Source organism: Meles meles, chromosome 8 (assembly GCF_922984935.1).
Source record: "Meles meles chromosome 8, mMelMel3.1 paternal haplotype, whole genome shotgun sequence".
Taxonomy (NCBI): domain Eukaryota; kingdom Metazoa; phylum Chordata; class Mammalia; order Carnivora; family Mustelidae; genus Meles; species Meles meles.
This window is the reverse complement of record NC_060073.1, coordinates 100,542,909-100,570,116: the sequence shown is the minus strand read 5'-3', so window position 1 is coordinate 100,570,116 and position 27,208 is coordinate 100,542,909. Positions and strand designations below refer to the sequence as shown.

Genomic DNA, 27,208 nt, shown 5'->3' with positions numbered 1-27,208 from the left:
AAGGGGCAGGTCTTCCCAGAAATTTTGTCTGCAGTTGTTTTCTGGTACGTGTGACTCAGAGCCCTCAGACTTCCGGAAAAGGTGGGTGACCAGCTGCAGCTCTCGCTGGGGCTGGATCCCGGCCCTCCACTCTGGTGGCCGAGACCGGCTCTTTTCCCATCGCCAAGTCTGCGGGGGCTTGTTTTAACTGCAAGCCCGAGGGGTGGGAAATTGAGTTCTGGTGTTAGGTCTCTGGGGGTTTTCTGTAGGTTTGGCAGTTTAGGGGAGTTTTATGGGGGCTGCATAGGGGATTTGGGCATCCCTGATCCTCTCAAGGTCTTTTTTAAATTTTTTTTTTAACTTTTCTTCTCTTTTATTTTACTTTTGTCTCTTTCTTTTTTGTAGAAAATTAATGTTTTCTCATTTTTATCTCATTTTATGCTGTGGAAATGAAGTTTAAAACCCAGGTGGATTGCAGCCCCTAATCCCGTTCATACAAAGATATTGGAGGGGCCAACTGTGATCCCTTCCGTTAATGCTTGGACGCTGCAAATCTAGAACTGAAAGTTTAAAGATTAAATCGCTTTCTCTTTCTATCTAAGCCCCACTGCGCATTCAAATCGCCTCCTGGGCTGGATCACGAGTTCTCTGCCGGTTCCCGGCCGCAAGCTGCAGGGGTGTGGCTCGCTGCGCCACTAGCGCGCGGGCTCCTCTTTCTCCCTGGCGGGGGCGGAACTGTACGGAGGCCAGACTCCGGGATTCCTGAGGGTCCACCTTCACACGCTGCCCCTGGCTCAGGGAGCCCTCCTCTCTTCTTCTAGTTGTCTCGGATTCAACGCTTTGACCTTGGTCAGCTGCTGTGGTCACTCTTTGCCACCTGTTGGTAGGTGCATTCCTGAAACCCCATCCTGAGGGGCCCAGGACTAATTGGGACCCACTTCAGTTTGTGCTGGGAGCAGTGGGAGAGAAGCTGCAGAAAAGCAAATTTTCCTCAGTGAGGGATTTGTTCTGGGGACATAAGGTTGGTTTATGTTTTGTTTTTGATTGGTTTTGTTTTGTAGGAGACCGCTCTCCGCTCTCTCTTCACCTGGAAGCCACCCTTGGTGAGTATCGCCAAGCCTTGGAGCTTTGCTTGCCTGACGTTTCTTCACCTGTTGCTCCCCTGTGTCCTGGGTCCTTCTCCTGTTTTAAGCTTCCTCCTGATGTTATTAGAAATTCGTCCCTCCCCCAGTGACAGCCCGTTTCCCCAGAGAGCTCACGCCAGTCAAGAGTCTGAATGAGAACCCTTTTCCTGAGCATTCTGTCCTCCCTACAGCTGCCACTGCCCTCTGTGTTTCTATCAAACACGGACCATTTAGCTAACACTCAGTTTTTTTTTTTTTAAAGATTTTATTTATTTATTTGACAGAGATCACAAGTAGGCAGAGAGGCAGGCAGAGAGAGAGGAAGGGAAGCAGGCTCCCTGCTGAGCAGAGAGCTGGATGATGATGATGATGATGATGATGATGATGATGATGATGATGATGTGTGGGGCTCGATCCCAGGACCCTGGGCAGAGAAGGCAGAGGCTTTAACCCACTGAGCCACCCAGGCGCCTGCTAACACTCAGTTTTTATCCGGTTCTTTAAAATAACAAACACCGAACCAAAAGCCTGATTTATTTGTTGCTGATTTGTGGAGATGGGACACAGTCTACAAGAAGCACCATTGCTATGAGACAGATGAGTCACATGGAATTGCTCTGGATGGGGGTAGGGTGTGAGGTTTTAAACAGTGATTGGAATGAGCATAAAGGCCTAGAAGTATTTCTGCCAAAAGCTTCAGGATCCGTGAGGGGGGTGTTGTTCTAGGAAGGAAAGTTGCCTTTCTCAAGAGCCTACATGTTTTTCTGGACTATGGACTGTGGGTTCCTGAGTGAAGCTTGGGTTTCCCCAGGACTCATCTGCCCTGGGACTCTGGATAAACACATTAGTTTCATTTTCCTTCAGCATTCCCTGGGCACCGGGCAATTCTATTTTAGTTCCTTAAGTTGTATTTTCAGTGAAAAGTCCCCTAACTGGTACTAGAGATTGCAGATCGTGTCACCCTTGGCAGAGCAGGGAGAGACAACGTAGCAAGTGATTCTGTTCAGAGTGGTTGGAGGGCAGCTTCTAGGGCTACTAGGGCCAGTGGTTAGGACAAGACCCACTGCTGATTCTCTGGATTAAAGAATCATAATGTAAATCATAATGTAGGTATGTAAATTTATCTCCTTGTTACCATATCACTTGAAGTGGTGGTCTAAGATTATAATAAAATTCGGAAGATATGGTTAGGACAGCATGATTTAAAATAGAGGATGTGTTGCATACATGATTTATATATATAGGTATATTAGAATACCTTGGACAGAGGAAACAAACAGTGGTTTCAGTTGTGAGCCCCAAAAAAGTCACAAAGTAAGTGATCTAAGTTGCAGGGGACCATTTTGGATCAAGCAGTTCCTATGAAGCAGTTCTCTGGGTAGCATGATCCAAAGTAACAGCCAAGCTCTGTTTAACAACTGTAATAATTATAAGAGGAGCAACACTAGTCTGTTATCATTGATTAAATGCTTCACATAGACCAGGCACTATTCTAGGGATTTCCCATATATAAATTTACATATGCACATATGACAAATAGGGATATGGTTTTCATTTTAGAAGGAGAACACTGAGTTTCACAGGGGTTAAGTTAATTATACCCATTTACCTAAGGAGTGGTGTATTAAATATACTTGTGAAAAAGTGGAACTGGTATTTGAACCAGCCTTGGGGTATTTCAGAGACTTCCTGTGTAGTGGGGATTTTGTGAATCTTACAGCTTCACCATCTGGGTCTGGCATTTAGAAGGAGCCATCCCATTGGCTTCTTTGTCCCTTTTTGATAGCTTCTTTCTCCTGCCATGTCCAACATTAGTCCCCTAATGGCATAAGAATGTAGAATGCCAGAGAGTAGCACATAAAGTCTGGTATTTGAATAGATATCCCCCAGCCTATTACTGTATTCATGATGTATCTTTTTCACAGTAGTCCTGCATCACCATGGTGCTCCAGGGTGGCCTACTAACCCGCAGAGAGGAACCAGGTAAGCCTGATTCATGACCCTTACTTGCCACTATATCTTTGGCATCTGGCTCCATGCCTGGCAGACAGGAGGCCTTCTCCTAAAGTTTGTTTACCTCTTGAACTCTGTCTGTCTCCAGTACCCCTGAAGAGCATCTCTGTGACCTTGTCGATTCGTGAGTTTGTGGCTGGTGTGTCTGCTACCTTAAACTATAAGAATGAGGAGGATGTTCCTTTGGAGACCTTCTTTGTGTTCCCCATGGATGATGACTCAGCTGTCTACAGCTTTGAGGCCGAGTTGGATGGGGAGAAAATAAAAGCACAATTAAAGGAGAAGACAAAGGTATTAGGGATAAGTAGATTATCTCCTCCCTTCTTATTTCCTTAATGCATACTCTTAGAATCTCTACAAATGCACCTTCACACAAAGTGCTGATATGGAATGCTTTCTTCTACTCCCCTCTAGCTGCTGTTTTCCTAAAATCACCTGGGTGGGGGGGGGTGGGAACCAATCAGAGGCATTTAAAGTACAGCTGTGAGCTTCAGAGGCCTTCTCCAACGCCTCTGTTTCTCTCTTCTTAGGCCCACAGCATCTATGAGAGTGCCATCAGCAACCGCCGCCAAGCTTTCCTACTGGAGGAGGACAAGTACTCCAAGGATGTCTTCTGTTGCAGTGTGGGGAACCTGAACCCAGGGTCGAATGTAGCAATCACCCTGAAGTATGTGCAGGAGCTCCCCTTGGAAGCAGATAGAGCCCTGCGCTACGTGCTCCCAGCTGTCTTGAATCCTCGATACCGTGGCTCTGGTGAGTCTCCTTTCTTTTCAAATCCTGGCAGTGGGTGGTATCATTTGGGAAGTCCCCTCAAAGTTGTAGGGGTGCTAAGAAGTATGGGAAGGGGAAACAGAACTAAGGTCACTTTTTGTAGGATCATTTGAGGACAGTTGCCTTGATATGAAGACTCCTGTCGTTCCTTTGGAGGACGTGCCCTATACACTCAGCATGGTTGCCACCGTCACTTCCCAGCATGGCATCGAGAGGATCCAGTCCAACTGCCCCTTCAGTCCTACCAAGTACCTTGGAGAAGATAAGACTTCTGCCCAGGTAATTCATAAGAAAGCACTGTTACTGCCAGCACCCCTATTCTTTGGATTCTGATCTTGTTCCAGAATGGTCCTTACTTTCCTTATTAACTAGAGGGAATCCCACTTTCTTCCTTTTTAATCCCTGTTTCTTCTCCAGTGTCTCCTCCCCATTCTTGTCCCTGCTCCTGACCACACTCCCTCGTGAAGAATTAGCACTCAGCCCTGACCTCAGTCGCACGCAGCAAGCAGTGATTGTTCTAACATGGATCTTTTCCTTGTTCTCAACTCAGGTTTCCTTGGCTGATGGACACAAATTCGATCGAGATGTGGAACTCCTGATTTACTACAGTGAGGTGCATACCCCCACTGTAGCTGTGGAGATGGGGCAACCTGGAGACAACTCAGGTATTCTCTTCCTTCCTTTGTATGACCACCTAAAGGGGAACTCCTGTCTTAGAATTAGCCTCAAATTACCCTCACTTTTCTTTCCTCCTATCCAGTAGTGGGTAAAACATTCAAATAGCTTACATCATAGTGTGCAAAAATGGTCAGATACAATGAATATCCATCTACGTGATTGTGTCTCCTAGGTAGATTAAGACGATCAGTAGATAACTAGATCAAGGATATGGACACATAATTCACAAGAGGAGACACAACTAGTTTACAAACATAAATGACAGTGATCAGTCTCTCCAAGTGCAAATTAAAATAAAATAAAAACAACTGGAAGTTTGTATCTCTTAATCCCTTTTATTGATTTCTATTCTGGCCTATCCCATGATCTATTACCTATTTTACTAAGAGGTACACAGTTCCAGTTGCAAAATAAATAAGTCACAGAGATGAAGAGGAGAGAGAGCACAGGGAATAGAATCAGTAAGATTGTAATAATGTTATTTGGTGGCAGATGGGGACTTCACTTATTGTGGTAAGTGCTGAGTAATGTATAGAGTTGTTGAATCATTATGTTGTTTACCAGAAATTAACATGACACTATGTTAATTATGCTTCAATAGAAAAGTAAATACTCATTGGTAGGAAAAAAATGAAGTAAAAATAATGATGTGGCATTTTCACTTTTCAGACTGTCGAAGATTTCCAAATACCCCATCATCCATCTTCAGAGGGTTTTCATCTTGCCCTGGTATCTTAATGCCTCAGATTAAGTTTTAGTTTGTTAACAAATTTAGTTTCTTAATTTCTTTAATTTCTTGTGTTTTCTAAATTTTCCTGTCTATATGTGTACTTTTCCTTATGATTATAACTGGTATCACCCATGTCAGTCTGTTGCTCTCTTGGGGCCTTCCTGGGGAGCCATGCCCCTGGATTGCAGGGACCATGAAGCCTGACTAGAAAGATACTGCCACTTCTGAAGCATTTTCCACCTTGGTTGAATGGAAGGATGCTTGGGAACAGTCATAGTCAAAGTGCTATAGCTTGGGTTAGGTTCTTTCTTCTGTAACTACAACCACTGTGAAGCCAGTTTCCTGTAGTTGGTCCTCCATTTGGCTAAGGCTGCTGAGAGCTCCTTAGTTTGTCCTCACTTGTTCGACCACTTTTCCTCCAGGCAAACTGTCCATGCTAAAGCCCTTAGAGGGGCTCCCAGCTTCCACCAGGTCTGCTCTAACTCCTCTTCCATGAGGCTCCACGCTCTGTCTGTACGTTAGTTGATTCCTTTTGTACTGGTTCTGTCCTTTCCCTTCGGTGGGTTCCCCCTTGGGTGTCCAGGAAATAGTCCCACAGTAGTGCGAGTCTGGTCTTCAGTCAGGATTATTTTAATGTACCACAGAAAGTTTAATAATGCTGATTCTTAAAAGATATGAATTGAGATCTTAGTTCCTTTCCTTCCAAGCAGTTCCCTTGGCCCCTATGTGGAATTCCCCATATTTTCCTATGGTGGGCTCTGCAGGCCAGAGGTGGACATTAGGGGCAGCCTTTAGGATCTTGTGAATCCCTCCTAGCAGGGCCACTCAAGTCTGGCCTTCTAGATCATCTATCTGGTCAAGGTAACTTGCTGTTTCCATCCATGTAAAGAAGCAAACGACAACTGACAGCTTGGCTCACTAAAACCATTGAGAGTTCTGTCAAATGAAGCATACCACTACATGACGAAAATACAAAATTTGTATTTTTTAAACTTAAATGTACTTAACCGTATTAAGAACATGACTTTTAAAAAACTATATGTATAATTTAATAAAAAATGTATAAAAACTTTCTAAAATTATTAAGAGTTTAACCAGAGTTAAACGCTAGGTTGAGTTCCTTAAATGTATGATATCACTTAACTCTTAAAATAATCTTGAGTCAGATGTTACTGCTGGGGTTCTTCAGATGGAGAAACTGAGGCTAGCAAGCTGAGGAGGTAGGGCTGGAAATACCTTATTTAAAAATGAGGAAGCAAAAAAAAAAATGAAGCAGAAACTCATGTAGGTGGAAATAACTTGAGCCATGCCAAAGGAATTATAGTAGAAATACCTAGATGGTCCATACTGTGTATCTGATATTGTTCTAAACACATTAGGTATATATTTCATTGTCATGGCAACCTTTCTGATTTACCAGTCTAATGCCAATCCCACTACAATCAGCAGTCTCTTAAAATGGAAAGAAATTTACCTTGCCTATTAAAAAAAAGCTTCTCTTCCACCATGTATCGAGAGATCTGGATTTTTTAGAAGTTGTCCTTGAACCAGTGTTTAAGCACATGTTTGCTGAGCTGCACGCATTTTATTTGGAAGCCACTTTGGTCATTGGGGTATCCCAGGGTTAAGACATTAAACCGAGCCATGTTCTGTAGGTGTACTGAATCCCAAGGCTACTGAGAATTTAAATGCATCATCCCGGAATCACTTTATAATGATAGGATGTTGGAATTCCATTCTTTGTCAACTTTTATTTTCTGAAGTGTAAAACAAGTGGATATAACTCAGCCCTTCTCATTTTCATTTCTATTTCAATACTAATATTTCAGTTTCTGCATCAGTTTCACTTGTTCCTCAAAATAAAATCAGAGCTTTGACAACTTGGTAACAAAGGCCAGACTCCCGTGGGTTTCCTCCATAGCATTGTTTGGGTGATGCTAGTAGAGTCTAACACACATCCCAGTTCTGGAGATGTTTCATACCCAAAGCAGACAGACCCTCCTTGGTGCGTATGATGCTATACTCTCAGCTCTTGCAAACTGTCAATATAAGAACTGCCTATGAGCATCATGTTTTCAAAAGTGTAATTAAAGACTTAAACAAGGACCCACGTGATAAATTTCCCATTGATTTGATTTGAAAGGGAGGTGTCTCTGCAAATAAATTATCTCGATTCTTCTGGCAAATGCTGGAGTATTTTAACTTCATGATTTCACTTATCTACCTAGCTGCTAGGAAACCAGCCTCCAATTCTATATTTTAATTACTGCTCATGTTTGGTAACCTCTACCTTCTTTACCTTCTTTTTTCTCTTCCATGTCTTTTCTGCTTCTATATCTTTTGTTTATAACTCACCTCAGACCCTTTGCCAGCAGACACAGAATGAAGATCAGTGTTTTCTCAGCTCCCTATATAACACACTACAATTGATTCTTGAGGTCTTTACTATTCTTTTCATGTTACAATGTCTTTGTAGATGGTTTCATGAAAGATCCATCTGCGATGGTGTGTTTCTACCCAAATATCCCAGAAGCTCAATCACCAGTCATCTCTGGAGAATTCATCTTCCTCATGGACCGCTCAGGAAGTATGCAGTCCCCCATAAGTAAACAGGATAACTCTCAGCTGCGCATAGAGGCAGCCAAGGTAAAACTAGTTCCTTTCTCTTTCTGGTAATATGCACAAATGGGGATGAATCTCAGGGGTTAAATTAGGGTCCATCTGGAACTTTGGGTGTGTCCCCCATTTGAGCTCTGTCTAACATGAGCATTCTGAGGCTAGCCTTGGAATGTAGGGGCCTAGACTCATGAAGTGGGTGAAGGTCCACCCCGTCAAGAGTTTGACTGGCAGCGTCCATGTGTCTGAGAAGATTCTCTCACGCTGTCTCCCTGTACTCTCTTCCTTCAGGAAACACTGATTTTGCTGCTGAAGAGTTTGCCTATGGGCTGTTACTTCAATATCTATGGATTCGGAAGTTCCTGTGAGGCATTCTTTCCGTAAGTTTCTAGAAAGCCCATTGAGGGTCCAAAAATATACTTTAAAGGAAAGACTAGATTGTTGAAGGGGGTTACTGCACAGATGACTTTGACTTTGGGTATTTCAGGTGAGGGTGTTTATGGTGGGGATATCTCAGTTCAGGGACTTGGTGCTGATGATACTGAAGAGCATGATGTCACTGGGCATGTTTGTTTTTTTCTCAGGAATAGTGTGAAATACACTCAGCAGACCATGGAGGAGGCACTGAGGGGAGTTAAGCTTATGCAGGCTAACCTGGGGGGCACGGAAATCTTGACACCACTCCAGATCATTTATGGGAAACCTCCCGTTGAGGGCCACCCTCTTCAGGTAGGAACTGGAAGAGACAAAGGGAATGAAATGAGACAAAGGGAATGAAAAATCACTGTTCAAGAATCCATACTCCTGGGGGCGCCTGGGTGGCTCAGTGGGTTAAAGCCTCTGCCTTCAGCTCAGGTCATGATCCCAGGATCCTGGGATCGAGCCCTGCATCAGGCGCTCTGCTAGGCAGGGAGCCTGCTTCCTCCTCTCTCTCTCTCTGTCTGCCTCTCTGCCTGCTTGTGATCTCTGTCTGTCAAATAAGTAAATAAAATCTTTGGAAAAAAAAAAAAAAGAATCCATACTCCTGAACTTCGTTGTAGCATTGGTAAAATACGATACGTAATTCGGAGTCTTCTGTCATACAGTAAAGAGAAGACAAGAGGCATGTAATAGAATTCCTCTTCCTTGGCTCCGTGCTGTGGGCTGTGGGTGATGGAAGTCCTTTTGTAGAGTGCCACAGAAGCCTTAGATGAGACGAGAAGGGGGAGGTGTGAGGAAAATCCCTGGTGCCCAACAAACCTTGTGAGGATGTGGTGCAAGGGACCAGGGAAAATTAGGGACCTTGTGCCAGTCTGAGGAGACATGATTCTCTGCAGCTAAATGGTCGATTTCTTCCAAAGGCGAATTCTAGTATCTTAAAAGTGATCTTCACAGAGATTTGATGAATGTCTTCTTTCCTTCGACAGCTTTTTGTCTTCACAGATGGAGAAGTTGCTGACACGTTTAATGTAATTAATGAAGTCAAGAGGAACAGGCTGAGGCACAGGTAGGAAGAGAATGTGATTTCTGGGTGACTGACCCAGCTTAGTCTAACCTACATGACACCGGTGAAGATCATTTAGAAGATAGACTAATTCAAGAATTTTAGTTTTACCAGCTGACAAGTTTTTTCATTGTTTCCCCCTCTCTGCTTAAAGATAAAAGTAATTTTCTGAATAACATCAGTAACACCACAAAGTCATTGTTCTTTAGTCTTTCTAAATCACAATGGAAACAAAAATTGAATAGTAAGACAGTTTATTTAAACTGTAGATAATTTTATCAAAGTAAAACATACACAAAGGTACACAAATCATAAGTATACAGCCGATCACTGTATCACTTTGATCACTACTATTTCCTCTCCAAAGGAAATCGCTTTTCTAACTTAAAACACCATGGATTATTTTTGCTTGTTTTTAAATACAAATAAATGGGTTATACAGTATGTTTTTTGTTTCTGTGTATCTTCTTTCCCTCAGCAGTATGTTGATATTCATACACATTTTGCATGAAGCTGTGGTTAATATTTATTGGTGGATAGTATTCCATAAGGTGATTATGCCACAATTGACTGATTGATTCTACTGCTGATAGACTTTGGTTTAGCTGCTAAAAACAATTCTTCTATGACTGTCCTAGCATTCTTATATATGTATTTTTTCGCATATACACACATATGCATGTGTACATACTGATTTCATATATATGTGTATGTATATACATATACATACAAAATTGCTTGGAGTTGACATGGTCGTAGAATTTATTGGGAATGCCAAATAGTTTTCCAAGTTATTGTAATAATGTAATTCATACCAGCATTGTATGAGGGTTCTAGTTGCCCAGCTTCCTATCCAAAATTTGGTATCGTTTGTCTTTGTAAATCTTAACTAATTTTGTAGGTGTAAAGTGGTATCTCATTATGGTTTTAATTTGCATTTTCCTGTTAACTAATGAAGTTGAGTGTCTTTTCATATATATTAACCAGTTGGATGTCCTGTTTTGTGATGTACCTTCAAGTCTCTCCTATTTTTTTTCTGTTAGACTTCTTTTTTTACTGATCTCTAGCTCAGTCTGTGGTCAAGACATAAGAATTTCATTAGTTATGTTCTGGAACTATATATTTTCCTTTTCACTCTCAGAATGATATTTATCGATTAATAGTTGTTCTGTTGCTATCCTTTTCACTCTCAGAATGATATTTATTGATAAATAGTTGTTCTTCACTTTAATATAATATAACTTTTTAGTTTTTATCTTTACAGTTAATGTTTTTTGTATCCTGTTAAAAAATCTTTCCCTACCCAAAGTCATGAAGCTACTTTTGTTTGTTATTTTCTAGAAGTTTTATTATTTTTTTCTCTTATAGTTAGATCTATAATTTGCCTGGATTATATTTTTATGCATTGTGGAAGGTAGGGGCCAATTTTCATTATCTCTTTATGTGTATATCAAATTGACCTTGTACCATTTATTGATAAGTTTGTCCTTTCCTCCCTGATGTACAGTGTCATTTCATCACAAATAATCATCTACACATGTATTGATTATTTCTGGATCCTTTGTTCCATTCCATTAGTCTATTTATCTAGACATGCGCTAGAACAATACCAGATAAATTTTTGTAGCTTTTTTTTTTTTTTTCCCTTTTTATTAATTTTTTCAGCGTAACAGTATTCATTCTTTTTGCACAACACCCAGTGCTCCATGCAAAACGTGCCCTCCCATCACCCACCACCTGTTCCCCCAACCTCCCACCCCTGACCCTTCAAAACCCTCAGGTTGTTTTTCAGAGTCCATAGTCTCTTATGGTTCGCCTCCCCTCCCCAATGTCCATAGCCCGCTTTTTGATAAATTTTGATTCCCAGTAGAGTAAGTACTCAACTTTGTTTTTTTTTTTTTCAAGATCGTCTCAGCTATTCATGACTCTTGATATTTGTATTTTAGAATTAGCTTGTCAATTTTTATATAAAAAGTAGACTGCTGAGATATTAATTAGAATTGTATTGACCTTAGGGGTCCCTGGCTGTCTCAGTCAGTAGAACATGTGGCTCTTGATCTTGGGTTGTGAGTTTGAGCCCCAAGTTGGGCATAGATATTATTTCAAAAAAGAGAATTGCATTGATTTTATAGGTCAGTTTTGGGAGAATTTAGTATTTACCAAATTGAATATTTTAATCTATTTACATAGTATGTCCTTCTGTTTATTTAGGTCTTTCTTGATTCTTCTAGATATGTGCTTCTAATATTTTATTTAAAAAATTTAAACTATAGAGAAGTTGCAAGAATAGAACAATATACTTTTCCACCAGATGTCAACATTTCCCCCCATTTGCTTCACCTATTTTTTTTTTTGTCTGAAATATTTGAGAGCAAGCCTCAGATACTGTAATTCTTCATATGCAAATAATAATGTACTCACCTTCAAAGAATAAGGGCATCCTGATAAATAACCACAATGAAACTACTAAATTGAGGGTATTTAATGTTGAGATGATACTGTTATTTAAATACAGGCCATATTTGCCAAGTTTTCTTTTTTGTAAGAAATTTTTGGAAAAGATTTACTTCTTTACTTTAGAGAGAGAGAGAGGGTGCCAGAGAGTGTTTGAGTGGGGGGAGGGGCAGAAGGAGAGGGAGAAGGAGAAAACCAGACTCATTGTTGAGTATGGAGTCTGAGCTGGGCTCAATCTCAAAACCCTGAGGTCATGACCTGAGCCAAAATCAAGAGCTGGATGTTTAATGGACTGAGCCACCTACGTGCCCCAACAAATTTTCTAATAATGTCCTTTATAGACTTTTTTCTTTGCTTTTGTTCCAGGAGGAAATCCAAGACTAAGTATTTTCATTGTTATTTTTTTTAATCTTCTTTACTCTGGGAGAGATCCTCAACTTTTCATTATCTTTCATGACACTGGTATTTTGAAAGAGTACTAGCTACTTATTTTTGTAGAATCTCAATTTATGTTTGTTTGGCTATTTAAATTCATGTTTAGGGTAATATTAACTGTTTCTAGAAGAAATATTCCAAAAGTAATGTTGGATCTAGTGATAAGTTTGACCATGTTGTTAGACGTGTTATCTGACAGGTAACTTTGCTATTTTGTCAACATTCTGTTAACAAATATTTAGTTAGTAGATTCAGCATTCATTGATGATTATTGTCCAGATTTTCTGTCACTGGTTACAAACAGTGATTTTTAAATTCTGTCAACTTTTCCAGATAGGTTGGCATCCTGCCATAAAGAAGAGTTTTCTCTCTCCCTTCTCTCTCTCTCTCCCTCCCTCCCTTTTGTTGTATCAATATATACTTTTGGATTCTTCCACTATTTTTCAATTTTTTAAGATTTGTTACTTTCATTTTTCATTTAGATTCTCAAAATTCCAGATTTGGCCAGTGGGAGCTGCTTTTCACTTTCTTCTGTCTTTTTTCATGTGTATCTTTGGTTTTTGAAGATTTCCTTGCATTCTTACAAAAAGAATTTCAGAATCACCTGTACTTTCCCATTCCTGGTAGCCAGCTATTTCTACAAGAAGCTTATTTTAGTGAAAATGATAAATAGAGGTCAGTATTTGAGTATTAGGTGTAACTCTTCATTACTGAGCTCTTATTGATTATAGGTATTTTTGGCAGACTAAAGCAGCGAATGTTAATTTTTTTTTTTTTAACTGATGCCCCTACTTCCTACTTCTGGTTTCCTGTAAAATAAGTAAATATACTCATTTCTTTAATCCAATAATACACACCAAATCTCTGTATAATGTTTTCTAATTCTCTGTGTAGATGTTTTCATGCCTTTTTTTATTAGATTTTTCCTCTGTGTGATCTTTGTCCTATTTTAAATAGTATTTTTGAAACATTTTTTTGCTGGGCATTTATTTCTATGTAGAAATTGATTCTAATGGCTCTTAAAATTTACATTGACTTTTTTATTCAGTGACTTTGTCTTATTTAAATATTCATTCTAATAGTATATTTGTAGATACTTGTAGATTTTCTATGGATAATTATGTTTGCAAATAACATCAGCCTTATTTTTTTCCTTTCCAGTCCTTATACCTTTATTTTTCTTCCCTTCTCAATTGCCCCAGAAAAGAGTTTTAGCACAAACCTGAATAGATGTGGTCATAGCTGGCATTCTTATTTAGGCCTTCAGAGGGGACATGTTCGATACTGTATAAGTACCTGTGATTGTTGGGCACCTGGGTGACTCATTCTGTTGGCTAAGTGGCTGCCTTAGGCTTGGGTCATGATCCCAGGGTCCTGGGATTGAGCCCTGCATCAGGCTGCCTGCCCAGTGAGGAGCCTGCTCCTCCCACATCCCCCGCTGCCTGCTGCTCCCCCTGCTTGTGCTCTCTTTCTCACTTTCTCTCTCTCTCTCTAAATAAATAAATCAAATCTTTAAAAAAAAATAAGTGTGATTGTTGGCTATGAGGTTTTTGTTTTTGTTTTTTATAGATATCCTTTATCAGATTAAGGAAACTTCTGTTTTCAGAGTTATCAGGTTAAGGAAATTTCATTTCTGTTTTGAGAGTTCTTTGCTCCTTTTTTTTTTTTTTGAAACAAAAATAATGAGTGACTGTGGAATTACATCAAATGCATTTTATGTATCTTTTGAGATAAGTGTATGATTTTATCCTTTTTTCTTCTAATAGGTGAATATAATGACAAGTGTTAGACCACTTGCCTTTCTGAAATAAACCCAAATTTGTTGTGATCAGTTAACCTTTTCTATATATTTTTGGATTCAGTTGGCAAATACCTGCTTAGGATTTTTAAATCTATTTTTGTGAGAAATATCGACTTGAACTTTCTTTTCTTATAACATTCTTGTCAGGTTTTGAAATCAGTGTTATGCCGGCATAATAAAATGAATTGAGAAGAGTTGTCTATTTTTCTGTTATCTTAAAGATTTTCTTTATTAAATGTTCTAGTTTACCTTTTAGTAAAGAAGTTGATAGGAGGCTTTTTTTCTGGGAAAGTTTTTAAATCTCTTTCATGGAAATGAACTATTCAAACTTCTTTATGTCTTTTTTGGGCATTTGTATATTTTATCTAAATTTTCAAATTTAGATTTTCAAATTTTGCCTAAATTTTAAATTTTCAAATTTCTTTGCATAAAATTCTCTTATGCTGTATTGCCTTATGCTCTTGTTACATTTTGTAGAATCTGTGATATATTACCTTTTCATTCCTGATGTTGGTAATTTGTGTCCTCTGTTTTTTTTCCTTGTCCTAAATCCTTGTCAATTTTAATAATCCTTCCAGAGCATCAGCACTTTTGAGGTTTTTAAATCCTGTCTATTATATGGTAACGTTTTATATCATAATGCTTGCCCCCATATTTATTATATATTCATTTCCCTTTCAATTCTTTGGGTTTATTGGCTGTTCTTTTTCTAACACCTGGAGATGGACGCTTAGGTAGTTGATTTCGAGACTGCTTCTTCTTTTCTTTCTTTTAAAAAGATTTTATTTATTTGACACAGAGAGAGAGAGAGATCACAAATAGGCAGAGAGGCTGACAGAGAGAGGGGGAAGCAGGCTCCCCGCTGAGCAGAGAGCCCTGCCTCTTCTTTTCTAATATACGAATTTAGATCGTTAGATTTAAGCATATCTACATCTGAATCTTCAATCTGGATCTGTCACTTTCCATTGACATCCATTTAAGAAGATTTTTCTGATTAACCATTATGATTTTCTAAAGCCTATGTTGTTCAGCGGTACCGTGTATAATTTCCCAATATTTGGGGATTTTTTAATTCCTTCATTAGTTGTCAGATATTTTATGTGAAAAGTTGTAGAAATTCTTTGAGCCTCTAGGCGATGTTATCTTCCCTCTGCAAAGAGGTATTCTTTGCTTCTGATGGGTTGCTAGACTAGAAGCAGATAATTTGGGTCCAGTTAGAGTCAAGGGAGCTTCAGTCATTTGATGGCTGGTTCATTTCAGATTCACCTCTGCCTCTGGGCTGTAGTTCTACAGGGTTTATTATTAAAACACCTGGGGTGTCTATGGGCATCTTCTCTTTGGAAAGTCCAAGTCTGAAACCACTTGGCTTTTCAGGCCTTGAGCCACCCATTTTGGACTTAGCACTGGCTTTAGGGGATAACGGGATACCAGATGCCAGGCTCATCCCTCTTACCTCCCTCCTATTCCATGTCGTGGCCCATAGATTCCTGTTGTCTTGGTAATCATTTGATGTTTTCAAAAAAATATTAAGAATATCGTATGCAGCTTTTCCAGTTCTCTTCTGGCTGAAACAGCTTTGGCATTGCTGTGAGCAGGTGTCCTGTGGCGTTCTACTTCAAGTCAGAAATCATATATTTAAGTGCCACGAGTGCTGCTTGCTGGCTGCTTGGATAAATCAGCTAAACTCCCTAAGTCTTAGTCTCCTCATTTGAAAATGGGCATAATAGCAGTACTTACCTTAGGAGTTTACTCTGAGGGTTCAAAGGGTGTGCCTAAGTAAACATTGGGAACTGTGCTTGACACAAAATATGTGATATATATATACATTTTTGCCATTATTATATTTCTTCTTCTTATCACCCACAAGAAGCACGTAAGTTCTAAGCATATTGTTAGCCATCAATAAATATTGCTTGGCTTTAGTTTTACACCTCAGACACTGAACATACACATAAATGCCCTTTGTAAACCGTAAGGAATGTACGCTTCAGTTGCAAGATTGGGTGGGAAGTTTGAAGGTGATAATATCAAGATGCTGGCAGGCTGTGGTCTCTAGGGAGCATGTTCAAAGGTAGGTTACCATAATTAGAAGTTGAGTGCGTAACCCTGCAAGTTTAGAATATTAATCCTGATGCTGATGTCACTAGAGCTGGGGATGATGACTCATACTAATCTAATTCAAAAGAGACTGATACAGGGGCGCCTGGGTGGCTCAGTGGGTTAAGCCGCTGCCTTCGGCTCAGGTCATGATCTCAGGGTCCCGGGATCGAGCCCCGCATCGGGCTCTCTGCTCTGCAGGGAGCCTGCTTCCTCCTCTCTCTCTGCCTGCCTCTCTGCCTAGTTGTGATTTCTCTCTGGCAAATAAAATATTAAAAAAAAAAGAGAGACTGATACATAAGCCAAAAATTCCAGTGTATTAATTTACAATGAGAAATCTTGTTATGCCTTGTAAAAATGCTTCTATTGCTATTACCAACGCATTCTGTTTTTAGACAGTTGTGTTTATTTGGGAAGCCAAATTGTGGTTAAAAAGCTTGTGCACTTGGATTGTGGCAGGGAGAGAACTCTCCAGTTAGAGCTCTTCGGTGTCCTGAAATACAGAATATGCTCAACATGTTGTAGCCCGTATGCTTTTGGTCAAGGAAGTAGACTATCTCTTTAGGTATTCCTGACTACTGTGTATCAATTTTATAATTTCACTCCTTAGGCCTGTCTCTAAGCTCTTACCCTTGTATAATTGCAGGTGTTTCTCCTTTGGAATTGGAGAAGGAGCCTCTACCAGCCTGATAAAAGGCATTGCCCGAGTGGCAGGTGGCACTTCAGAATTTATCACAGGCAAGGACAGGATGCAGTCCAAGGTGAGGCACAGGCCTTGTGTCATAGTGGATGATTCAGAAGGAATGTGGAGCAGGGGCCGGGGGACATTGTCATAAGGACAGAGGCAACAGTTTGACACCAGGAATCATATTTTTATATCCATAGTGCCTTGGGCTACACTACATAGTGGGGCTACTTTGGGCTTTGTGTAAAAAGGGCCCACTGTAGTTTCTGGAGGAATGGCATCTGGTCTGACTAGTTGGAAGCTCAGAGACAAGATGCTGAAAGAGGTTAGAGCTTTGTGTTTAAGACTGAAATAGAGAAACAGAATTTTGACCGTCGTGATTGAGATGCTAGATGTGCACTTGAGGAACTCTTTTGGTTGGCCATATCCTATCCTCCATGCACACGAGACAAAACGAGAAGGAACAATTGTTGTATGTCTGGTAGATGGGTAGAGGTGGTACATGGATACTCCATTTGATTCGTATACACAAGGAAAGGCATCTTCTAGCTCAGCTTATACTTGTAAGTTCCTCTTTCTCAGGTGGTGTTACCCTTTGCCTTATCCTTCATTACCACGTCCTAGTAGAGTATTAAGGAATAGACTTAGCATATACTGTGTTGCCTAGAATCTGGTGCATAGTAAATATTCAGCTAACAGTGGTTATTATTGCTAATATTCTTTTGTGCTTATTCTGTTCTCTTTCCTCCACCAGGCTCTTAGGGCCCTGAAATATGCTCTACAGCCTGCAGTAGAGGACGTTTCTGTGACCTGGGAATTGCCTGCTAAATTGTCTGCTAAAATGCTTTCGCCAGAACAGACTGTCCTCTATAAGGGCCAGAGGTTAATCGTCTATGCCCTTTTGAGCGGGACCATGCCTGTGAGTTCCTATTCTTGTTTGTTCTTCTCATCAGAGTAGCTACTTCTCTAAACTCTGCTCTGGACAATTTTCTTAAAACGGTGAGTCTCATCAAGAGATCACAGTACTTGCCAGGTAGAGCCAGCCTACCCCGTGCTTCATAATTTCAGGTTTCTGATTCTCTGAGCTGCCTGGTTCCTAGTCAGATGTTTTAATGCATTGCGTTGGGGTGTGGCCTCAGTTGTGACTTTTCTCTTGGTGACCCTTCTCTTCCATCATGTCTACTTGTCTCTACTTTATAGCCAGCAGAGGCAACAGGAGAAGTCTCCCTCAAGTATACATTCCAGGGCAAGAGTGTCGACAATAGGGTGACATTTTCTCTACAGCCCAAGCCTGATGACAAGTGAGAATTCAGTTTTGCTTTGCTACTTTCTTTCTCCCTCCCTCCCTTCTTTCCTCCCCACTCCCTCCTTTCTTCTTTCTCTCTTTCTTTCTTTCTTTCATCTCTGCCATCATTGAGAGGGTTGGTTTCTTTCTTTTAATCTGGGGGACTCAGTTGTGTCCCTACAATCACTTCACCTTTCTAACCCATTCAAGTCTTATCTCTCTCCCTTTATCTGCCTTTTTCCTCTCTCTGCCAATGCGAACTTCCGAGGGCCCCGAGTAACTGGCACATGAGTGCGCTTCCCTAAATCACGGGAATGTTTCTCTTTCAGCTTCACCATTCATCGCCTCGGTGCCAAGTCCTTTCTCCAGGCCAAGGACATGGGCTTCAGGGATACTCCAGCTAACGATAAAAAAGATGTGCTGAAAGTCAGCATCGATTGTGGAGTCATTAGCTCCCAGACAGCCTTCGTTGCCGTCAGTGGGAATTCCAACAAGCCAGTTCAGGGGCCTCTGGTTCGTAGGGACATTCCAAGGCCGGTTCTTGTGGGTGCAGCTTTAGCGATGCCACAGTCCTATGCAAGTGCAAGTGGTGAGTTTTACCTCCTTGGAACTCGTGTCAGTTAAGGGGCCCTGGGTATCTAAGCACATCATTTGAAGTAAAAGCCTGGGATGTTGAATTTTTTCCCTGTTCCTCCAATCTAGGATTTCTGGCTGGTGTGGTGCCTTTCTAGGAAACTAGAAGATATGCCATAGGCGAGGATATTTTAAATAATCCCAGAGTGGGTGGGGAAGGACAGTTGAAACAGAAAGTGCACATAAACATCGAGTACTCTAACTGTCTAAATCTGAAGCTGATCTTATTGATAATTCGATGGTTAGTGATTATACATATGGCTGATGGTAGTGATCTTGGAGTGTTAGGGAATGGGTGTCCCAGGTCAAAGCCAGGCACGCGTGAGTATAGCTATGAGGGTCTTGAAGGTTAGCATCAGGTGGAGAAATTTGCTGGGCAGGATTCTGTTGCTGGAGGGAAAAGTGTGATGTGAGTTGTAGAGGCAGGCTTCAAGGTGAGCCCAGAGTTTCGTTGAGAAAACTGTGTATAATGGTATTATTTATTTAGAGTAACAAAAGTACAGGAGCAAGTTTAGAAGGTAGCATGTTGAATTATTTTTGAGTATTTTGAACTTGAGATCCCTATGGAATATGCAAATGAAGATGTCCAGTAGAAAAACCAATAGATGGGTGGTGTTCAGAGGAGAGCTCGGAGATAAAGATACACATGTGGCAAAATTTAACATCTGGGTCATAACTAAAATCAGGAGAATAGATGAGATTATTCATGGGCAGGTATAGAGTGAGACGAAAGGGGGATGAGACTGAAACACTGAAGAAAACCCAGCATCTAGGGATGGGTAGCAGAGCGTTCCCCAAACCATAATAAAGAGGAATGAAGTAGGAAGAAAAGAAATTAGTGCATATTCAAAATAAAGGAAACTATGATATAACAAAGGAAATTATCAAAGTATCAGATACTGCAGAGAAGACAAAGTAAAAACTTGAAAGGGGATGATGGGTTTGCTATCCAAGAAGTTCTTGTTAATGTGAACAAGAGCAATTTCATTGGCTTAGATCGGGAAAGAATCCATATTACAGAATGCTAAAGAGAAAGAGAGGTGGGAAATGAATGCATAGACACTTTTGATAAACACTGTGCTGAAAAGGAGAATAGAAAGTGCTAAGTATAGAAGCTGTAGAGTTGGAGTGGATTTTTGGTATTTAATGTATGTCTTTAAAATTTCAGAATCAGAGAGATTTGAAGATGTCACACCAGTAGGAGAGTGTCAGCAGAGAGGGCTGACACTTTTGGGGAAGAGAAAGGGGTAGTTAATTGAGACAGGTGTTTGGGGAAGAGAAAAAAAGCCCAGAAAGGATGGTGGCTGAGGCAGACATGGATAGGAGGGCAGGTGTCCTACATTTTCAGGGCCCTTTTCCCGTAGCAGAGAGCAGTAGGGTCTCAGTCTTTATGTCTGTATTGGTGTTTTTCAGCTCCTCTAAAACTCAGATGCTGCGGTAGTGTACCTCCGGCCACACAGACTGTTCATTACAAGGGTATGTCAAATCAGCAGGATGGCTGCAAACCTTGTGGGCCCATGATTAACAAGGACCTGTGTGCTCTAGGTAAGCATCTTTCCAGGGACTTTTTCTCACCGATGTTTGTCACCTGTGTAGGACTAGACAAAGCCCACGCTTTTGGTGATAGACTAAAGAAGATGTGCATGTCTCTCATAGACACCCCTCCTCCGAAGGAAGGGGCTTGTTGTCCCGCCCAGAGTACCACCTTGGAAACTCACTGTACAGGTGAGATGGCCTCACTCAGCTCTCTTCTCGGATCTGCAGTACTGAAGAGCTTATCTTCCACGTTCTACTTCCTTGGGCTTTCTCTAGTTAAGAGGTAATCTGTTTGAAAAGTGTCAGGCAGAGGGTGAGATTTGTCCTGTCTCTGTGTTGGTCAGGGTCAGCCTTGGATTAGTCTACAGTGTAGGACTCCACATCCTAGCCAGTGGAGTCTGGGGTATGCCCTGGTTAAATGCACCCGCGTCATCATCTTAGCTCATCCAGTTGGCCTGCAGGCCGGGGCCCTCCCCCTGCAGACCTCTGCTGCTGCCCTGTCCGGGTCACCTGCCACATGGGTCAGCCTTTTTACAAGTTGGGTTTGAAAAGAGATCTTTCTGATGCTGGCTAATGACTTTCTTTCTGTCACCAAAGGGTGTTCCTTGGGCATTACCTTGTGTTCCGAATAGCTGGGCTTCTCGTGTGCAGGACGGATTGAGTCAAAGGACGTTTTATCACCACAAAGTACCCTTTCTACTAAAATTGGCTTAAAGGCAACTTCTTTCTAGTCTTCAGTTTTTGTAGCCAGAGTTTGTGGTATACAGCTGTTTAATCACTTAAGCATCTTAACTTGCCACTTACCCTCTACTTATTCATTCTCTTAGGTTGCTAGTCAAAGAGAGGGCTTCAGGGGTGCCTGGGTGGCTCGGTTGGTTGAGTGTCTGCCTTCAGCTCAAGTCATGATCCCAGTCTCCTGGGATCGGGTCCCACATCGGGCTCTCTGCTGAGTGGGGAGCCTGCTTCTCCCTCTGCCCCTCCCTCTTGCTTGTGCAGTCTCTCACTCTCTCTCTCTTGCTCTCAAATAAAATCTTAAAAAAAAAAAAAAAAAAAGAGAGGGCTTCAAGGTCTCACATGGAGTCAGATCTCTGACTTCTCAATTACTGTGGTGTTTTAGGTAAACTAAGCCACTCTCCAGAGCCTTAGCTCCCGCAGCTGCACAATTACCCACCTCAAAGGGTTGTCATGAGAAAATTCTTAATGTCAGTCACAGAGTAGCTTCTTGCTTTGTGATTGTTCCCTAGACCTTCCTCACTTAGAATATTCCAGCTTTGACCTTCCTCTCTTAGGAATCCTGTTACCAAAGTAGAGATAAAAAATATCCAGGAGTATTAAGCTTCTGGGTTTTGTGAACTTTTTAGCAACTTCTTCTTATAGGGAGCCGACAAAGGGTCTTCCAGGTACCTCGAGTTCTTCCTCATGCATGGAGCATTATTGGCTCCAATTTCCAGAGAAGGTTGAGATTCCCACTGGTTACATACTGTTGGATTTTGAGCATTAACCAAACTGAGATTCAGATGAAGACTGTTGAAATTCAGACCCTTAGATTTTTTCCCCCCATTAGAATAGAATTGTTTCTCTAGTTATGTTTTTTTCTTGCCTAATTTCTCAGTTGCTCTAAGTACACCATCATATGTGATAGAGAGACAGATGTGTAACACCTTCGATGTGGTCTCTAAGTAATTGTCAAACCGACAGGATTAGACAGTAGACTGCTCTTCGAGGCACATTGCTGATTGCCTTCTTTATATCTGCTTTCTTTTGAAATTTTTTAAAATTAAAATTCCAGCTGTATTGGTCTGGGATTTTTAAAATATGTGTCAAGTTTTCAGGCCCATTAAATAGGACTGGATAAAACTAAGCAGCATTATCATTTCCTTGTTGCTAAATTTTTAAGTACCACTTCCCTAGAGCTAGTCTGTCATTCAGGTGGCCTACGATGTCACAGAGAAAACAAAGGGGAAGGACTCTAACAAGTATCTTGATAGAATCTGCTTCAGGCTGCACTCTTGCTATAGCCAGTCTCTGAAGTCAGATCCGTCTTTCTCAGGCATGCTAAGGGGTCAGTCGCTCCATAATTTCTCATCTTTTTTCTTCCCCAAAGTCTTCGGGGAAAATCATCTTGTGCAGCTGATCTCCCTCCAGAATGCAGATGGTTCCTGGTGTCTGGATGAAAATCTGGCTGGGATCCTAGGTAAAAGTTTGGAGGACTTACAGGCTGCAATCCCTGTCAAGGTAAGATTCAGAGAAGAAAAAGGAGGGCGTATGTTTTTGAGGGGTTGGGGTCAATAAGATTTGGGGTGAATCACGGCTCATCTGAGAAAGGAGGATAGAGGAGACCATAAACTAAGTTAATTTCTAATAAACAGAGGTTGGAGGTTTTTCTTGGTATGTTAGACCAGAAAGAACAAGGAACTAATAACCTGGTTGGTGGGAGTTGATGGATGACAAAGGGAAGACAAGCATCCTTTTCATTTCATATTCCCTGCCAATCTTCTAGTATTTTTTGAGCCATTACTCTGTGCTAGAACTGTGGTAAGCACTTAACGTCCACTTACTTATTCATTACCATAATTAAATAAGGTAAATCCTATTCACGTTGCTGTTTATAGAGAACTATAACAATGGTTCTGCGTTTAGCCAGCCAGTGAGTGGCAGAGCTGGATTCAGTACTAGAACTGTCTTCAGGACCCATGTCGCTTCTCTTCAAAATAAGGGATTTGGTCCACAAATTTGCAAAATTTCACTGAAGTCAGGATAGGGGAGGTATTAATAGGGATGACCTAGTTATTTCAAATGTGTTTGAGTATGCTGATGAGGACAGATTACATTCCACAATCTCAAGGTAACTGACCAGATCTTCCAATTGAGAAATTGTTAAATATGGACAGAATGCCAAAAGCCTGAAATACGGGTGTCATTCTGAATTTTTTAAACATGAAAGGTGGTTAAATAAATCTCAGAGATCCTTTAACTGCCTCACCCACTATAGTATCCACTAGTCCTGTGGCTCTTGAGCACTTGAAATATGGCTAATGCAAATGAGGAGCGAAATTCTTAATTGAATTAAAATGTGCTATTAATTGTGAAACACATGCTGATTGCACTTATGTGAAAACGTAAAAAAAAAGAATGTAAATATTCTCAATCATTATTTTTATATTGATTTACATGTTAAAATGATATTTTGAATATATTAGGTTAAAAAAAACATGTTAGTAAAATAATGGTACCCATTTATTTTTATTTTTGTACATGTGGCTACTAGGATATTTTAGATTATATATGTGTCTAGCATTATATATCTGTTGAAAAATACTGTTCTAGAACAAATAATTAAAAGGATAGTTTATCAACAAGTTGAAGAAGATACAAGAATCATGACATTCTAACTTAGTTTCATTGGGAAACCAATGACAGGTCAAACTAACATTTCTTTTTCTGTTTTTTCAATTAATTTATTTTTTTAACATTTCCTTCTTTGATAATGGCAACTGGGCCAGTAAATCCAGAGAGTCAGGAACACCAGTGTTCCTGAATTTCAGTAAGGAATTTGAATTTTTTTAAATGATGAGTGTGTGGACTGAGAACAAACTCGTTGAAAATTCATTGCACTGAGTAATGAATTTATTCAAACTTCAAACAGATTTTTAGAGCCACCGGACTCTGAATTCTCTGGAGGTTTATATTTTCAGCAAAGATTCATATCCCATTCTTTCCCGTTTGTAGATTTGCAAAACTGGGAGATGGAGTATTGAGAAAATCGAGATCCCAAAAGGTCTTGAGCAATGAAAGACTTGCAATATTTTGTGGGGGGGGGGGGGGGGAATAAAACCCAAACAATACAACTTACTAGGATCAAGATACTGCTTTTGGTTCTAAACCCTCTCTATTTAGAAATTAGAAGCAAAATGACTTAAGAACCGTTGCACATGGGGATTTGAGGTGACTGAAAACTTCGGAGGACCAGGCCGTGTGATTACAGGATCAGTGGGAGGCAGCAGGCTTGTCAGAAGAGCTGTGCTTGTTGCATATTTTGGGCCGTGGTCATAGAAATTCATGAGTGGGACACTCACCTCCAGATATGACTTTAAGGATATGACTGTTTTAAGAACCACTGTCATGTTTGTTTCTAGACTAGAGCAAGCATGAGGATTCTTACTGCTTTGACATGAGCAGTCCTCTTAAAGAAAAATTAAAGGAATTGAGAATTTTTTAAAAAGATTTATTTATTTACTTACTTATTTATTAAAGACAGAGAGAATGTGCATGCTTGTGCACCCTAGCTCGAGCTGGGGGGGGGGGGTGGGTGTGGGGCAGAGGGAGAGGGAAATGCAGACTCCCCGCTAAGCCGGGAGCCTGATGAGAGACTCGATCCCAGGACCCTGGGATCATCACCGGAGCCAGAGGCAGATGCTTAATTGACTGAGCCACCCAGGTGCCTCAGGAATCGAGAATTTTGATTGAAACAGGACTCCTCAGAGAGGACTTGATAACTATTTCCAAGGTTTAAGGGTCATGATATAAAAGAGCAATTTCTCTTGATCTGTTGACTCTAAAATCTGAAACTGGGACCATGGGTGAAAACTCACAGAAGACTGTTTTCCATTCTGTGGCTGAGACACTCTCTTGAGTGACATGAGCGGAATGACCTGAATCAGCATATTGGGCCTCCAGTTCCATTGTGTCATTTGCTAGAAGGCTAACTTTCGGCAAATCATTTCACTTTTGTGTGAATCAGTTTTCTGTCTTAAGAATGTCATTATTGATAATTCCTCTTTTTTTTTTCTGTTTGGCAAAGATTCAAATGAAAATACATCATAAAATATAAAGCAGTTGGGCACGTGGTTCTCTCCTTATAACTTGGTAGTCCTTGTTGGGGATGTTGTAGGAGTTTTAAGCACTGTCCTGATGGTTACGCTAGATTTAAAATTTAAGACTTTGTCTTTGTCTTTTGTACAGGATGCCAGTTCCTTAAGCTGGGCCACAGTCCTGGCAGTGGTCTGGCTGCATTCCAATGCTATGCAAATGAAGGGTGAGTGGGAACTTCTGGAAAAGAAGGCCAGGGACTGGATTCACATCCATGCAGGTAGGAGTGCAATCCTAAGACCCCATCTCCTTCCTTAGGAAGCTAGTCCCCTTCCCTGGCTCAGAGCCTCCGGGCATGCTAGAAGGTGACTGGCGAGGAGTTCTCATAGTCCCCTCCCCTGACCTTTTCTGGTCTCCTGGATAGTCCTCTCCTTGGCAGGATGAGGGTGCCATCTTACATTGGGGTAGGGGGGCGCAGGGAGGTGAGTAAAGAGGGAAAGGGACATGGATGGGGAGTGTGGATTGGGAGAAGGACATGCATGAAATGGCATTTGTTCTCTTCACCGTCTCAGTACTATACTGAGTAGAGGACTGGATGGGAGCTGAGTCTCACTTCTTGGGGGTTTATTATGTCACTGCTGATAAGTATTTCTGGGGCCTGAGAAGATGAAAAGGAATCTGGGCGGTAGGAAGAGCGAAGGCAGGGGTGTTGAAGAAAGACAGGAGCAGGAGTCAGGGAGATGAGCAGGCAGGCATAGGGGAGACTGGGGGAAGAATGTTTACTTTCGCTGTGGTTCCTCAGCCCTACTTCTTGTTTTCTTCTCATAACAGCCTCCATCATGCAAGAGCTTGTGAAAGCTGCTATCGCTTTGACCAAGTCATCTGTGGACCCCGCCATCTTTGCCATCTGAGGAGACTGTCCGGAAATACAAGTGCCTCTCTCATGCTACTGCCCTTTCCTTCATGCTCTCCTGCGGTGGTGTATTTTTGTATTTTACCCCTATCCTATCAGTTTCTGGCCATAAAAGTGAAGGATGCCCACCCCACCTTTCCTATCCAGGTTCCCTTTGGGTAGCGTGATCCTCTTTTCCCGGTATGTACCATCAGCTCAGTGTCAGTGGTCCTAGAACCTGTTCCCTTTCTTGGAGGGATTTAAAGCATCCATTGGCAGTAACGTTCCTCCTGGGTTTCCCAGAGTTACCACATTGAAAAACAGGTGGGGTGGACGCCACACTGAAGGGTACAGCTCTGATGTTAGGGCCGCCGAATAAGGGAATGCTGTGCATAAGAGTCATCTGTGCCTTTTGATCTTACATACTTATCAGGACCAGACAGGTGAGCTATCCAATTTTCTCTTGTAAGATAGGACTGAGAATTGGAGGGGAGGTTGAAAGCCGACATTGGGATCAGTATAGCCTCAAGATCACAAAGTGAGAGAGACTCTGGGGGTCCACTGTGAGAGACGGTACTGCTGGTGGCCTTCTTGGTTGATTCTTTTTTTTTTTTTTTTTAAAGATTTTATTTTTTATTTGACAGACTGAGATCACAAGTAGGCAGAGAGGCAGGCAGAGAGAGAGGAGGAAGCAGGCTGTCCGCAGAGCAGAGAACCCGATGCGGGGCTTGATCCCAGGACCCTGGGATCATGACCTGAGGTGAAGGCAGAGGCTAAACCCACTGAGCCACCCAGGCGCCCCTTCTTGGTTGATTCTGCTTGGATTTTGCTAGCCAGTACAGTGCCTTCCCTCTCGCTGCCTCAGGGACGGGATTGAATCACACCTGTTGGAGACGGATGTTTCTCCTGAATTGTAAGGAGATAACAATGAGATCTTTAGTCCTGGCCTGAACCCATGAGGCCTCTATGTTAGACTTTGATCTGTAATAAAGGAAAAAGTGGATTTAAAGGCAGTTTTACCTGAGACCTGAGCCTGGTTCACAGAGCTCATGAGGAAGAAAGGAATTCCCCATGATTGTTTCTGACCTTTGTCCTACATGCTCTATCCTAGTGGAAATGACCTGTTTGATGTGCTGTCGCCCAAAATACTATTGTATCAATATTAAAATGATTATATATACACTTCA

At 41.2% G+C, this 27,208-nt stretch overlaps 1 protein-coding gene across 4 annotated transcripts; it reads left to right on the top strand.

Moving 5' to 3' along the window:
* The first annotated feature begins 304 nt into the window (after window positions 1–304).
* Window positions 305–27,208, top strand: LOC123948967 (von Willebrand factor A domain-containing protein 5A-like). 4 transcript variants are annotated; one of them, XM_046016196.1, is made up of 20 exons: window positions 305–862; window positions 1,041–1,082; window positions 3,032–3,086; window positions 3,205–3,407; window positions 3,647–3,869; window positions 3,991–4,166; window positions 4,438–4,552; window positions 7,772–7,941; window positions 8,203–8,291; window positions 8,496–8,640; window positions 9,318–9,397; window positions 16,828–16,942; window positions 17,621–17,785; window positions 18,067–18,167; window positions 18,481–18,740; window positions 20,198–20,329; window positions 20,441–20,509; window positions 22,425–22,555; window positions 25,283–25,409; window positions 25,961–27,208. In XM_046016196.1, the coding sequence occupies exons 3-20, from the start codon at window positions 3,044–3,046 to the stop codon at window positions 26,038–26,040; spliced, it is 2,424 nt and encodes an 807-aa protein (XP_045872152.1). In that variant the 5' UTR covers window positions 305–862; window positions 1,041–1,082; window positions 3,032–3,043; the 3' UTR covers window positions 26,041–27,208. The 4 variants fall into 4 exon arrangements, with proteins under 4 accessions (XP_045872152.1, XP_045872154.1, XP_045872151.1 ...); XM_046016198.1 differs by having other exon boundaries at window positions 3,029–3,086; window positions 20,198–20,260; window positions 20,381–20,509; XM_046016195.1 differs by having other exon boundaries at window positions 3,029–3,086.